This window comes from Dunckerocampus dactyliophorus, chromosome 1 (assembly GCF_027744805.1).
Source record: "Dunckerocampus dactyliophorus isolate RoL2022-P2 chromosome 1, RoL_Ddac_1.1, whole genome shotgun sequence".
Lineage (NCBI taxonomy): Eukaryota > Metazoa > Chordata > Actinopteri > Syngnathiformes > Syngnathidae > Dunckerocampus > Dunckerocampus dactyliophorus.
Window position 1 is genome coordinate 41,274,175 of NC_072819.1, and position 15,785 is coordinate 41,289,959.

General features: G+C 39.9%; 1 protein-coding gene across 1 annotated transcript; it reads right to left on the minus strand.

Moving 5' to 3' along the window:
* Positions 1-1,298: 1,298 nt before the first annotated feature.
* On the minus strand, positions 1,299-15,785 carry LOC129177962 (SAM pointed domain-containing Ets transcription factor-like). The gene is made up of 6 exons (XM_054769576.1): positions 15,724-15,785; positions 12,002-12,422; positions 7,357-7,554; positions 7,204-7,251; positions 6,997-7,119; positions 1,299-1,970 (listed from the first exon to the last, which is right to left on the minus strand). Exons 2-6 carry the CDS (start codon positions 12,402-12,404, stop codon positions 1,792-1,794), a joined length of 951 nt encoding a protein of 316 aa, XP_054625551.1. The 5' UTR covers positions 12,405-12,422; positions 15,724-15,785; the 3' UTR covers positions 1,299-1,791.

Below are 15,785 nucleotides of genomic sequence, written 5' to 3' on the forward strand. Positions count from 1 at the left end.
TAAAAACAACAACAATGTAATGAGAAACGAGGGTATTCCTTTTTATGACGACGTGGGTAACATTCTCAGCTATTAGGTGGCCATTCCCAGCAATACGTGGAAGGACAGCATGTCCACAAAATTGGTGAGTACTATGTGAAGGAATATATGAGTCATATATTTGCATGCTACCGTATAATACACTTGATAACATGAATATATTGATTTTCCCCCACCATATTTCTGTACTATTGTGTCGGACACATAGAATACAATTGTAACTGAGTTAATTGTTCGCCTTTAATAGTTAACCCAGAGCTCATATGGTCACGCAACACAGGCAACCAGAACACTAGAATGTTAAGAGGTATTTATGAGCGGGAAACACCAGATGCCATGAGGCGTTGCCATGGCAACGGAACCAAAAGGGAATATCAAAGGAAAACCTGTCCAAAAAGAAGCTAACGTCACGTGAGCGATGACGTCAAGACATTGTACAGTAGATCTACCTTGAGTATTGGTCTTAAAATGTAGTGGACATTTTGCTAAAATATATGTAGTATTGATTTTTTGGGTTTACCTTTCGTAGCCTAGAATGTATATTAGACAATATGACTTGAACCTCTTTGAAAGATGTCAGTCGATGAAAAACGACAACCATGGCGTTCCGCACCTAAGAAGGAATATTCAAAACCAAAAACATGAAGAAAAAAGTATCAACTTTAATTTTTCTTTTTCGCCATCTTGTTTATCACAAGAGAAGAGGAGCTCCTTTGTTTGGACAGTCCGGTCCGATCTTCAGGATTGGGATCGGCTGTCGATCCGCTATATTTTGAAGGTCGGATAAAATTGGCGTCCACCACAAGATCGGGCCGATCTGGTTGTATAACGCTTGTAACTGAGGGCCACACTCCAAACATGGTAGGTGCTGTAATGCGCCTAGAAACTCCTGCCACTCCTGCCACCCGCAAGAAGAAAACGCAACACCACCATGCAGACATGTCTGCGCTGTACCATGGTGCAGTTAGTTTCACATTGGATGTTGGATGTTCGGCTCCATAGCTACAGCGGTAGTTCCCCCTCACTGTGCCCGGACTGCTGTGTCATGGTGTGGGGAGCTCGCACTGGAAGTGCTGCTCAACCGCTGGTTGTGTAATAAAAATGTAAAGTCAGTAATACTTTGGATTATTTTTAATGCTTTGAAGAGCTATTTTAATAACCATATTCAATTCCACAAATGTAACAAAAGATTACCGGTATTTAAAATAAAAATAAAAAGATCGGTACCGGATCAGATGGATCGAATCGGCAGACTATAAAAAAAATCGGATCGGATCAGAAGCCAAAAAATGTGGATCGGGACATCCCTAATATGAAGTGACATTGTTGCCAGACAACCAGTGGCGATGTAACTTATACTTGGAAAAGTCAAAATCAGTTCTGCATGACGATTCAGTGCAGCACAATGTAGCAGGGAACCAAGAACAAAGCAAACAACCGCTAGTACCTTTCATTGGACCAAAGGTAACTTGATTGTTAATACATATAATATTTCCCTTCCCTCAACAAAATAATTTTTAAAAGATGAAGGCACAATTTACATGTATGAAGACACGATTATAAAATGAAATAATCTTTTATCTGAGATTCTAATAGGCAGAAGTGCACATTTTGGTAGGCAGTCTTTACAATTGAAATAAAGATCAAATACATGAGGAGCTTCCAGGTTCTTCTGTTTACTCTGTGTATGTCCAGCATATATTCATTTTTATCCTTCAGCTTGTTGCCGTCTGCCAGGCCACATCAACTTGCTCATATTGGGTTAACAAACTGGTAGACCAGTCTGCGGGACACGTCAGGCTTTCGAATGATGCCCTTCTTGTAGTACTGACGAATAGAGCGACTCAGTTTATCATAGTTCATTGCTGGACGGTTCTTCCTGATGCCCCATAGCCTGGCCACATGGGCCGAGTCTTCAATTTTGAAAATTCCTGTGGACAGAAAGCAGACCTTCTTACCTAACGGCACAAGTCATCACACTCAATCACTTTTTTATGTTACATTTCATCCAATACCACCTGATGGATCTAAAAGCATGCAATATCACCATATTTAAAGTCATAAATGTCATTGCTCAGCATGGTGCCAGTTTGGATGTGACGGAATAGGTGAACTGGAAAACACCTACCTAGAATTACAACAATTCATTGATTAAATTGATTAATTTGATTACTAAAAAGCTCCAATTTGTACTCTGTGTCGATGATTGCTTTAATGAGTGTAACTAATAAAAATTACTAAAATCCGGAACGCACGGAGTGACTGCAACATAAAATCCGCACTGCCGCTGCAATAGAGCACACATGCGACCTGTGGTGTGATGCTGTGGTCTGTGTTGCGGGCAACAGCAGAGAGTGGCAATGGCAAAAGGGGGGTCAAAGGAAAACTGCAACCAGGTGGAAAGAGAGGAAGGGGCATCATTTCAAACTTAAAAAGAGCAATGTTTGCACTGTCAAATGGAGCCAGCTGCAGCACATTACCAGAAAGCACCCTGTGTATTTACAGAGGTAAAAGTCTATTTATTTGTTGCCTGGTTTTACTTATATTTTTCATTACTAATCCTCTTATGTTAGAAGTGCAATATCAATGTTGATGATGTTTATTTATAAGAAAGAAGAATAAAGGTTATGGTAAGCAGATTTTTTTGCAAAACTATTTTCCCTAAAATACACATTGAGGCTATAAAGCAAAGGGCCTCAATAGGTAGCCCGCCGGCCATATCGGGTCTTCAAAGCTTTTGGTCCACCAAACATCACCCAAAGAGTGTTAAACATTCAGTCTAACCGGAAAAGTGCCAATTCATGCAGTACTTCCTCTGCTCTGCAGGGGACAACAGCAAGGCCTGGGCGTCAAGGAAGCAGCAGTAGAAAAAGACAGCTCACATTTAAACAAATTTGGCGGTATCATATAATATGACTATTGACACTGACAAAGGTAAAAAAAATACTATATATATATATATATCATAATTTCCGGTGTATAAGCCGCAACTTTTTTCTTAAATTTTGAACGCTGTGGCTTATGCAGCGCTGCGGCTAATTTATGGCCACGTTCCAATCTTGTGACATCTCCTTTAGTTCAGAACTACTACTAATTGTGTAAATACTGTGCCGCTCGTGAGTCCGTGAGGAACCAGTAGGCCTCTCACGATAATCAATAATTTGATTAATCGAATGATAAATAAAAACAAAGTAGATTATTTTACAGGCCTCGATAAATTGACATGTGCATGTGTGTTTGTTTTCCTCTCTATCCTGTCTCTTTACCACACAGGCTGGATGACAAGAGGGTTCACTCTGCATCTTTCTGGGCGTGTTGGTTCTATATTGGAGAAAACGGAGAGAGTGAACCCTCCTCTCATCCATTCAGCCTCTTTGTCCCAGTAGGTGGAGGCGGGGCTGCTAGTGAGTTGATACACAGAGAAGTCCGCCAGGTTAGAGCTAGCACAAGTTAGTGTCGTGAGCTAACTTGAATATGAATGTTCCTTATTTATTCAAGCTCAATTTTGTTTGTAGAGTCTTGATACTCCATTTTATTAATTGCATTTATTGTTGTGTGTGCTTTTTAATGCAGTGTTTGTTTTTTTTTGTCGTAACAGCGACACATCGTTGTGAGCTTTCTCATAGTTCATGATTGGCTCCAGTCAAATAAAGAGTGACCTAGTCCTCATAGACTTGTGTGCGACACAATATGCCATATTATGACGTGGACATGTGCGGCCTATAGTCCAGTGCGGCTATATATGTACAATCTGTTTTTCTCTCTTAATTACGTATCTTTATTTTTTTTTACAATGCCATTTGGGTCTCGCAGTGTCTGCCAAGAAAAATTCTGGCCCCTGGACAAATGTAATTGATGACCCCTGGTAGAGAGTGCGTTTTATCTTTACTTGATTATTCATTCATTCATTTTCTATGCCACTTGTGCTGATTCCTCAATCATGTCCTGATCATGATGGACCCCCTCCACTGTGCCGGGTAGAAAACATCTCAGGTGGGATCTCCTTGTCATGTCAGTATCGTTGGAAGCACATCGGGACCGTCAGGGTTACATTTTTTTCCTCATCAGAGAATAAAACTTTTTTCCACCTTTCAATGTCCCATGTTTGATGCTCCCTGACAAAGTCTAAACGGGCAGTTTTGTGGCATTGAAGGAGACGAGATCTTTGAATTTGTTTTTTGTTTTTTAAACCCTTTTCCCGCAGATGCCGTCTGATGGTTGTCGCGCTGCAGTCGGCACCAGTAAGGGCCTTAATTTGGGTGGAAGACCGCCCTGTGTCTTGATGGACAGCCAATCGGATCCTCCGGCTCAGCGCAGGTGTGATTTTTTTGGGTCTACCATTTGACTTTTTTGTTCCATAATGCTCAGGATCTTTAAAAAAAATGTAGAATGATTGATTTACTGCACCCAACCTCAGCAGCAATGGCATGCTGCGAGAGGCCTTGCTTATGCAGCTCCACAATCCGACCACGTTCAAAAAGAGAAAGCTTCTTAGCTTTAGCCATCAAGAGGGCATGACAGTGTGAATGCCTGACAGAAAATAAACATTTTGAGCAGATTTTTGCTTTTATAGGCTGTGGTCTTGTTGTTTTCCATAAATTACTTTTTCAAAATGCTTGTTGTCTCACTCCGCCTTCTGGTTTTTGCATATTGTAGCTCTACTTAAAACCTCATTAAGATCCAAATGTGCAAAATGCAAATTATAGCAATTTTTCAACTGGTCTTAAGATTTTGATCAGGAGTGTATGTTCTACGAAATTGAATAGTCTATAGTGATATTAACTATGGCTGGCAGTATCTCATCTGTTTGCTTTTAAATGTACTGCTTGATTGCTTGTTATTCAGAAACATTCCTGAATAGCACAAAAATATTGCAACACTATTTGGCAAATATGGTGTCAGAAATGCAACAAAAGTCAGGAGGTGCAAAAACCTATCTACAAGCAGATTGTTTCAAGTCACACGAGTAGAATAATCTTTACACACACTTTGTATGTCTTATGCACACAGATTTAATGACCACGAGCTCTACATAGTGCCACATAGTACATATTACACATGTGTGGTGCTTTCCCACGCATGGAGGTCCAATTCTGCAGGCGTTTGAAAACTGACTTTTGGCAGTTTGGAGGCTGGACCCAGCGAAGCACAGTCACGTATTTATATGTAGTGGAATAAAATAGTCTACAATTTCACAAACACCTGACACAGGCTCTGAAATGAATGTAATGTAGACAATGTTAGTTTGAGCATTTTAGCTAAGCTAACGTTAGCTTCTGCGACAGGAGTTTCCACCACATATACAGGTACATGACTGTAGTTAGGGTTGTGCATCGAGTCTCCAGCATTGAGTAATAGCTGCCAACAAAGAAGAAGCCGAATAGAATAAATGAATAAATGACGTCTGTCTCATGTCAATGTACCCGAGGGTTTCAGGATGCTCCCTGATGTATAAGTGTGGTGCAAATAAAGGACGGGAGCTGCGGCTAGGCAAGTTTATCACTTGCACAGTCCGTCTCTGTTAGCAACAGTCAAGGGACCTTCTCAACTCCCACAACACACTTCTGGCCTTCAAAATAAGAGCGGTATTCTGTTTACTTGTGTTAACATATAAGAGTGTCATAAAAAATAGCTTAAACCAACATTGTGGCAGCAAACAAAGTATAATAGTTTTCAAAAGAAAACATCTTTCATGAAAGCGTACTCCTGTAAAAAGAAATATAACGTTTATATTCATGTTTATATACTGGTTAAAAATAGCCTGTAAGAAATTCATAGTAAAGCTGATAAAAAGTTCATATCATTAAACAATTAATTGAGAAGTTCAGACAAAAAGATCTCTGGTTAGCACCCTCATTTCAACCATGCAAACGATGACGCTGCCTTTTACAAGCATCGTAATCAAGACGAGGAATCTGAATTGGAGCCAGAATCGTTCAAATTCAAACGATGCCCAACCCTAACTGAAGTCCTTACATTCATGATATATTTACGATAAATGCACTTACCCGCTCAACAATGGAGCAGGTAGCTAGCTGTCAATCAAGTGAGAGACGCTGTCACCGGGACGGGATTTTCCTGGAAAGCAACCAATCACAGGCAGCTCTGTGCTTCTGGTAGGTCCCGCCTCCAAACTGCCAAAAGTCAGTTTTCAGATGCCCACAGAATTGGCATCCATAACTATGTAGAGCTTGTGGTTGAATCTCATTGAATCTGCGCGTGTGAGACATACAAAGTGCACGTGGAAAGTATTCTACTCACATGTGAATTGAAACAATCTGCTTGTAGATGTTTTTTTTGCGCCTTGACTTTTGAACATTTCTTACTTTCACAAAATTGAAACAAACTGTTTTTTTTTATAGGTTTTTAGTTTTGCATACAAATGCAGTTGCTGAAAAGACTTTGCCATAGTTTGCTGCCAGAAGGTGTATTTTGTCCAAATAATCTATTTAACATTTGTTCTGTCCTTTAACACCTGGCCAAATAAATTAAAAAGCAAACAAAATGTGCTACACACTGTGTGTATGCTACCAATCACTACCAATCAGTGGTACTGCTATAATGACTGATGTCTGTTTATCTATTAATGTTTATCAATAGTCCATGAAAAGCCAGACTTCAGCAGACACCCATGTCACAGCAATATGTGCCGACTGAATTAATGGAATCACTGAAGATTTTAAAATCCTGGTGGGACACAGTGGAAAATGTGAAAAACTACATTTGAAAAACAGTCATACCTCAAGCAAACTGTTTGGTTCCAGAATACTGGGCTTTGAGCTCTAAATAACAATTCAGCTGGAGAATGATGGACCTTCCCGTGTTAGTTCAATCAGACTGTGTATCAAATCTTCATTTAAAAAAAAACTTAATTTACAATGACTCACCAAATTAGATCCCAGAGCAGCTCATTTGTAAAGTGTTTCTGTTTTTCTTCCGTTTTTTTTTTTTTTTTACCTTTTTCTTTGTTGAGCCAGCGGATAGAGTGGCTGTAGTTATGTGGCTTGAGGAGCAGGTCTCGAAGAAACTGCCACAAGTGGATGGGCTGACTAGGGTAGTTGCACCAGGAATTGTCACTTGCTATAAAGAAAAGTGGAAGACATTTAGGAGCCACATGCCTGGCGTTGTCTTTTTAGTGATACGTTGTTGTTAAAAATGCATTACATTTACTAGACTCTGCTTCTGATGGGCCCTGCTCCTTCATTGCTGCAGCTAAAAGAAACAGTCAAAAAACAATCCCGCAATTATAGCAAATATCTTTCTTTTCACTGTGTTTGTCCCAGAACATCACAATTGTTCGGTTCTCACAGTTCTTACCTGATCTCCAGATGTCAAGATGAGCATACAGCATGTCTCCATACTGCGAGGAACGTTGTCTGAAGTCGGCCTCTGTCAAAGAGCACAACTCCCTCCCATTGAGCTCTTTGAAGAGCAGGCTGATCTGTGGCAGTTTGTACAGGTGCTCGGTCCACAGCAGCCACTTGTAAACGTGTATGCAGCTCCAATCTAAAGGGTCTGCGGCAGTACAGGACAACATGGACAAAAGTCCATTGTTAGAGCTTGTGATTCCCACAGAAATTAAATGTGAATGCTGATTCTATCACTGAGCTAAAAGAAATTAGTAGAATTATAATACCGGTTAATATACTATACCGTATTACAATACTGTATGTAGCAATCCCCAGATACTGTACCATGGCAATATGCGTCAGGAGTCTAAACTAATGAGACTGGATCCATAGTCTGTGCTTTGATCTCATTAATATAAAATTCATCATGTTATGACAGAAGGTCTGCTAAAGTGGACACGGGAGATTAAATATTAGCGCACATTTTTGGCATTGTTGACAGGAGGTACGCATGCATTTATGGTGTTATTACAGAATTGCAGGATTGCCATTAGTTAGAAAACAAATTTGAACTCTAGGATTTTATGTTTTGGACGATTGTTAGGCTACAATGGAGTGGTCCCTCTGCCTGCCAAAAATGGTCGTTTCGGTGGTATCACCCTCGTTAGTAGGGATGTAATGATTCATCGACTACATCAATGTATCGATTTATATTCCTATGATTCAACTACATCGATCTGTGTCCGGCAGGTTTTCATTATGCACGACATACATCGATTAAACATGGTTTAAAAAGGTAATCAATCGATTGCATCGGTATTAGGAAGTAAAGCATTGGATTTAAGCACAGCAGGCTTTATGTGGATGTGTGTGTTTAGCACTCGATTGAGTCTGCCTGTCTGCGTCATCGCCACGCACCCGTCTGTGAGGTCAGCGCCAGGCGCCATCAGACAGTGAAACATAGCATGGCCGATGGTGGAGGACAACCTGGCGATCAAGAAATAATTAATTGCCAATTAATCCACAATTGCGGTCCAGTGTGTGGAAACACTTTGGCTTTTGTAAAGATGTTCTAAATAAGCCGCTCACTGTTTGTAGGATATGTAAAGGTCAAGTGAAATACCACGGCAACACAACATATCTCTCCACCCACCTACTAAGGCATCAAGGGATTTCACACAACGCTGACTGTCCAGGCACCACCTGCGGTGTTCCTGTGGCAGTAGCGCAAGGTAACGTCAGCTCTGCAGAAGCCTCAGGTCTCACCAGCATGTTCAGGCAGAGACTAAGCCAAAACTGTAATTGTTGATTACGTGTTTGTTTATATCCATAATGAACTTATACCTCATTCCCTTACAAGAAACAACAGGAATCTAGGAAACTTCAACTGAACAGCTACTTATTTCACAGTCACACTGGTTGAATTTTTGGTTAAAAAGTTACTGAATTGAATTAAAGTCACTGAATCGTTTCGGATCGTATCGTTCTAAATGAACCAATCATATCAACCATGAATCGTCATACGAATGGAATCATTATTAAAACAAATCGCTACACCCCTATTCGTTAGCATCCCATTCAGATGTAATGATGGTCATGGACCCACCTGAAACCAAGGTGGCTGTGCCCAGTATCCTCACGATAGTCATTTGACACCACTGAAGAGCCAACCATTCCTTCCTGGACCTTTAGAGGATAAATAGATCGGATCTTGTGCCAAGCTCTCAGACTAGAGCTGTCTTATCTAGTCTGACTGGTCCATGCCCCACCTAGTCTTTGAGCATGAATTGATGAAGCCTGCTCGAATGAGAGGCGAAACGTCTTCTAAGACAACCTAAACAGTCCAGTTGCGATCGATTGAATGCTGTGAGAATACAGTGACCTGGATGAGTTACAATATTCACGAGCATACTTTTGTTAAATACTCAGCCTGTATCTGGGTTGAGATTTTGAGTTATGCTCCAATGTGTGGGCTAAAGTAAATGTATACTTCACTGGCGAAGTATTAAGCTCATTATAGCTCATGAGTGGCACACAACAGCTACCCTGCTCTCCACCACTTGTATGTAGGGATGGGTACCGAAACTCTGTATTATACTGGCACTGGTGCAAAGATAAATGGAAGTTACCAGACTGAAAAACTAAGTAGCTATCGGTGGCTTATTTCTGTGTTACATTGATGCAGACTCAGCCGCCCATAGCAAGTGCCTGAAGGTGCAAGTAATGTCTTCTAAGTATGCAGCGTCCCGACAGAGACACACGTATTTGCTCTTTTTAAACTTTATTGCTGACCTTCACACGCCAACAGCAGTGCTAAGTTCCAAACTCGCACACATTTCTCCATCGTTCTCCACACTTTGCAACACTCTCCAAACTTTGTCATTATCCACCAATCACAATCAAGGAGAACGTGGTGCATTCATGAGCATCGGAATTCTGAACATCAACTACAAATTACTACACAAGCAGGTGGTGACACTAACTTCATTTTGCTCAATTACTACACGACTCCTACAGGTGTGATTAACTAACAAATGACATTGTAACAGCAGTCTAACATCGGCAGAATTGTGTATCAGTGATCAAATTCTGCTTGAATTGTGCGGAATGTATGCACTGTAAAATCTTGCAAATGTTTTTGCACATTGTCTGTGTTCTGTGTGGCTGTTGGTTTTGCTATTGCTAATTATAACAATTTGTTGTGGATTTTATTTCATATTGGTGAGTGGATTACTTGAAGTATTTAAATCTTCTGTTCAACATGCATGTCACAAAATTCTCTAAAAATCAAAAGGCATTTTTTTGTACGGTTTCCTTTTTTAGTACCAGTTTGGGCACCGTTTAAGCACCGGAACTATTTTAATAGTACTGATATGGCATTGGTATTGGACATCATGTAAACGATACCCAACCCTACTTATACTGTATAATAATGTGACATACTTGTACATGTGCAGTTTCAAAGCAAGTGTTCTGTCGAATTTGGTTTATTTGAGAATATATTGTTAAAATATATGACATGCATTATGTTATGCTAGGTGGTTGTACAGAGTAAATAATTGGCAAATTTAGTGGACAATGAAGAGACTACTTAAATGATAGTAATGAGAGGAGACCAGAAAGACCACTGGCATGTAACGACTATTGTTGCTTCAAGATACAACTGATTAGTCTGAGAAGCAATTTGATGCTATTCCTCTTTGATTCAAAGGCTATCAACCTAACCTGACAAGCTCCTATAAATCGGTGATGTGTGAAATAAAACTCCAGAAAATCTATTGGAGTTGATAAAGCGTCCTCGACGAACTTCTCAGCCTTTTCAAGTGCAGGCTGGTTTAAGTCCCAAAGAACTTGACAGTTGATACCCACGGAACAATTGATAACCACAGAGCAGTTGGTAACCACGGACCAGTTGTTTGATGGAAAAGAAATTCCTTAAATGAAACAGACCCATTAAAATGGAGGTTCAATTACCAGAACAAATGGATCTTAAAAAGCAGCGGGCTACCGCTAAAAGCTTACACAGAACCACACAAAAAGTAAACGGTTGAAGGTACACGAGATTGGTGGAGGTGGAGATTCCGGTTCCTAACAATTTTTGATGCCAATACTTTTAAGAGGCAGGGTCATACAAGTTTGCATGGTATAAATGAGGGCGTTCTTTTTGGATGAAATGTCTGGATTTCGCCATGAATTTTTTGATATGAACTTTTTAGCAACCTTACTATGAATTTGTCACAGATCTATTTTCACCGGGGTACACTTTCACAAAAGATGTTGACTTTTGAAAAGCTCATGAAAAATAATTTCCACATATGCTGTTATTTATGTGTTAGTGTGATTCTGCAGACACTTAAACATGCACTAACTTGGGCGCAGAATATCAAACAGCTTGTGAAAGGTTTGTCTATGTGCTTTGAGTCTTGCGCTACCATATTAGCACTAATATACTTTGCTGCCTCAATGTTGGTGTCAGCTATTTTTTATGACACCCTCATTGTCTTACCGCAATAAACAAGATGTAGTGCTCTTACTTTGAAGGCCAAAGTGTTGTGTGGGTTCTTCTTTGATTCAAAGGTTATCAACCTAACCTGACAAACTCCTGTGAATAGTTGAAGTGTCAAAACTCAAGAAAATCTACTGGACTTGAGTTGATAAAACGTCCCAAGCGATCTTCTCAGCCTTTTCAAGTGCAGGCTGGCTTAAGTCCAAAAGAACTTGACAACAACGGAACAATAATGCTGTTTTGGAAAAAGTTCAACTTTGACACCAGCTATATCTTTTCATCTCCAAAATATGGGCGTTGCATTAACAAGCAGTCAAAACGATAGTGTATCCATTTTAATTCAGACTTGTCTCGTGTAAACTCCCCTTAATTCATGTGTTTGCTTTTACACAACAGGGCAAACAATCAGCGGCACAGTGAAGGTTTCCAAGGCTGAGTAAAAAAAAAAAAAAAAAGTGATGTGGCTCTTCTGTCAACACAAGAGTTTACACAAGGTGGGTAGGTCCCTAGAGGCTCATCAGACCTGTGTGCGTGTTGATAGCAATAGCAGAGCAGTGTTTGAAGCCAGCAGTTATTTCATTTGTTATTAATGAATAAGCTGGTGTACCTGGTGCAATGTTGAGCAGCTTGCAAGCTTTGTTGACATCACTCAGCACCTCGCCCACCACCATAGACTGGACCTGCTCCAGACAGTGTTCCTCCGCTTCAACCTGAATGACAGGGGGAGTGTTCTGAGCTGGAATGAGCATGGGTGGGCTTGCCCCTGGAGTCCCCAGTGTAGGTTCCGGGGGGGCGGTGGCCTCTGTCATCCTTGGTGCTTCATTAGATAATCTGTTGTAGCAGGGAGGGTAGACTCCTGGCCAGCTGACTTCCGGGAGTCCCAACATGCTGCGGATAGGTTTGTTGTCCTCTGTCTCCTCCAACCAGGCCATCCCAGTGTCAGATGGGGAATTAATGCAGAGAGATGGACGTACTGTGGAGCCCATGTGATCATAACCTGAACTCCCCATTCTCAACTTCCTGCAAATCTGCAAAAGAAGTGCAGTTTTTGTCTTTATGATCAACTTTACTTTCATATTTAGCACTGGTAGGCATTGATGCCGCGCCAAATGCTCAATATTGAAACAGCAGCAATCCCAACGTCAACTTGGAATTTTTTGTGGTATTTACTTTGCTATGACTTACACTGGCAAAACATATGAGTGTTGCATTTAGATTTGTTTATCTTTTGGTGTCAGGTTTCACTGTTATTACCATGAATGTACTATTTTGACATACCAAGCAAAATCTCTGACTGGGCAAAATTTGTGAGCTGAATAAGCTGAAATGCAAAGATGATAACAGTAAGTCCATGATATGAGACTTTTAACATTAATTTTAAGAAAGGTACAATGAAAAAATATGACTTAGTCCAACTTTATTTACTTAAATATACTACTACTGCTAAACTTTTGTATTGAACCGAATCACAAAACAATGCAGGTGCGTATCGAAGTTGACGCTAAACTATACTATAAAACATTTACAAATAAACAACTGTTATGATGATGTATAGTCATAATAAATAATATCATAATAATGCAGTATATCCTGTAATATGTCATTTTTCACTCTGTAAAGTTGTGGAATTGGCATTCATGTGTATCTTCTCGCAGGCAATTTGTACTGTCTGTGAGACGTTTGCAGCACTTCTCGAAATGCTGCCTTTTCAACAGGGGTGACAGCATAAATAGTTCCAGCTTGTAGTTGAACAATGCCACCTCACTTTTTTCGTCTTACTCATCTTTGTCTGTTTACATCAGTGCTGTCCAGCTGTCCTTTGATATTTAGAATTGAAAAAAAAAAAATCTGAAAAAATCTAATAAAATAACATTTAATGTTGAGCAGCAGTGGCTCAGGAGGTAGAGCAGAAACCACAAGGTTGGAGCTTTGCTCCCGCTACCCAGTCGTTGTTGTGTCCCTGCCCACCTTGCCTCCAGTGCTGCCAACACGGGTGTGTAAATGTGAATGAATGTTTGGTGGTGGTGGGAGAGCCTCTAGGTGCGACTTGGCAGTCTTAACAGTCATGTTTCCATCAGTCTACCCCAGGGCAGCTACAGATGTAGATTACCACCACCAGTGTGTGACTGAAGAGAGAATGAATAATGGGTTCACTTCATTGTGAAGCGCTTTGGTTACCTTGAAAAGCGATATATAAAATCTAATCCATTATTATTATTGTTATACATATATTTAAAGACAAATCTTTGATTTTACTAGTTATTGGTATCAACATTTTAGTTTTTCTAGTTGCAATATTTCTTTTTGCTCTATTTTCCACATTTGCTGGGTTTTTGTTTATTTTATTTCTGCAATGAGCCTGCGAGTTTCGCCAGGAGGTCCAGGTGTTGCCATGCGAGGAGTGAGTCCAAGCGCTCCCTTCTTGGCTCCGCTGCTGGTCAGAGGTTTGGTTGGATGCATGATGCAAGAAGCACTTCCTGTTTTTCACTTTGAATGTGCACCCCTACTTGCTAAATATAGCCATCATTGCTAAATTGTCAACGAGGTCTCTTCTACTGTACATATGGGGTGTGTTATGAGTTTGGTGCACAGCATATTGTAACAAGCTTAAATAGGACCGCTCGGTGATTAAAAGTGCAGAAAAGTCCGAAAATCTTTATGTTTTAATCTGACAAATCTTAAGTAACTTTGATCAAATGTAGAATTACTACAGTTTCTGCTTGGACTTTAGGATTGCAGTAGCTGTTCAACTCTGATGGAAAAACAGTCACTGACAACACCAAGGGAGGCTGGATTGCAAGGTGTCCGTAAAACACTTAATGAGCAGTTGCAATAATGGCTCACGTACTTGCCACTTCCATATTAAGTGTATTATCGTTCACAGTAGCGATGCCATAGTTCACAGTCTGATTGGCTTCTGGCTGTCCTGTTCTCACGAGACAGCTTTTCTCCAAATAAGAAATCTCTCACTTTTTTATCTTGTGACACCCCTAGTAGTTAGTGTTTGTACATTGGGGGGGACGACGATGCGTCATTAAATTACCCTGGACCTGCCTCTCACCCTGCAGTTTAGAAGTTTGGTTGTGGTGAAAACTTGCTCTTCAAGATATTTGTCTTGCCAAGATGAATAATGTTTGTGTGTGTGGGTGTGTGTGTGTCATCATTTAGCATACCTGTCAACATTTGCATTTGAGAATAGGGACCTTTTTCAGAAAATTATGGAAAATAAGGAAAATTGTGTCTTTTAATCTGAATTTCATCCAAAGGTGCCCAGCTATTATTTTCTCTGTTGATTAATCTGAAGCTTGTTTCGATTAATTGAGTAATCGGTTAAGCCTTAGATGGACCAAATCAATATCAACCAAACACAGTTAATGGTTTGGTCCGCAACGTATCAGAAAAGAGGCAAACATGTCGATCGCTGTTTTGCAAAGTCAAAGCTGATGTGTGTGAATATCTTTTTTTTTCCCCAAAAAAACACAAACATAATAAGGTCTGCTTTCATAGATGACAAAGGAAATTAAAAATATTCACATCTGAGAGGCTGAAATCAGGATATTTGCATTTTTAAATCAAAAAACGATTAATCGAATATCAAAATGGTTGATTAATTGGATAATCAATTAATTGGCGATTCACAAATGAATTGTTGCACCTCTAGTCCCCGTATGACAATTTCTCTGACGATAACTCTGATTTGTGACAAATATTGGCATTTATTTATCTGTTCTTTTAAACCACTATTGGTGACATATGCTAGCCAATGGTGTTCTCATATTTTTTGGTTTAAAAAAAAGTGTAATTTGGAGCTAAAGAGGGACTGCACATTAATAAGAGTCTAGATGTTGATATTGTCTACTTTGAGCAGAACAGTTGAGATAACAGTGGTATGTTAACATCCTATGGGTGCAATACAAGCATAGACACAGCAGAAGTCTAAAATAAACACAACACAATCATAAAAACAACTTGACAAAGGACTAAGTTGTCGCTGTGGTAACATCAGTAACATACTTTAATGGAAACAAATGAGGTCTGTACTTTTTGTGTTGTAGAATTAAAGCAAAAATGATCGTTCCATAGAACACGGAAGTTCTAATAGGCTACCCTGTTGTATCATTTATCAATGAATACTGTTTCGGTTCAATTCACATTAAAGATCATGCATTTTTACTCCAAGTTTAAATTCTGAATGTGTGACATTGCACCTTCAGTAGCTGAAATACATTAAATTGCAGCAGCTGCCTGATGTCTGGCAGAGCCGTCAGTAGAGGCTGTTATTATGTAACACTATTATACTTGAAGTTGTTTTTCCAATTTTAATCTTACCTTGTCTCTTTCTCAAAGTGTCAGTTCAGTTTCCAGCCTCGATGTGTCTACTCCACTTTGCC

Coding starts and splice junctions, on each gene's coding strand:
- LOC129177962 (XM_054769576.1), bottom strand. CDS start 12,404: ATGGGGAGTTCAGGTTATGATCACATGGGCTCCACAGTACGTCCATCT. Junction 7,252..7,356: donor TCTTGACATCTGGAGATCAG/GTAAGAACTGTG, acceptor TGTTTCTTTTAG/CTGCAGCAATGAAGGAGCAG. Junction 1,971..6,996: donor CTGGCTCAACAAAGAAAAAG/GTAAAAAAAAAA, acceptor TTCTGTCCACAG/GAATTTTCAAAATTGAAGAC.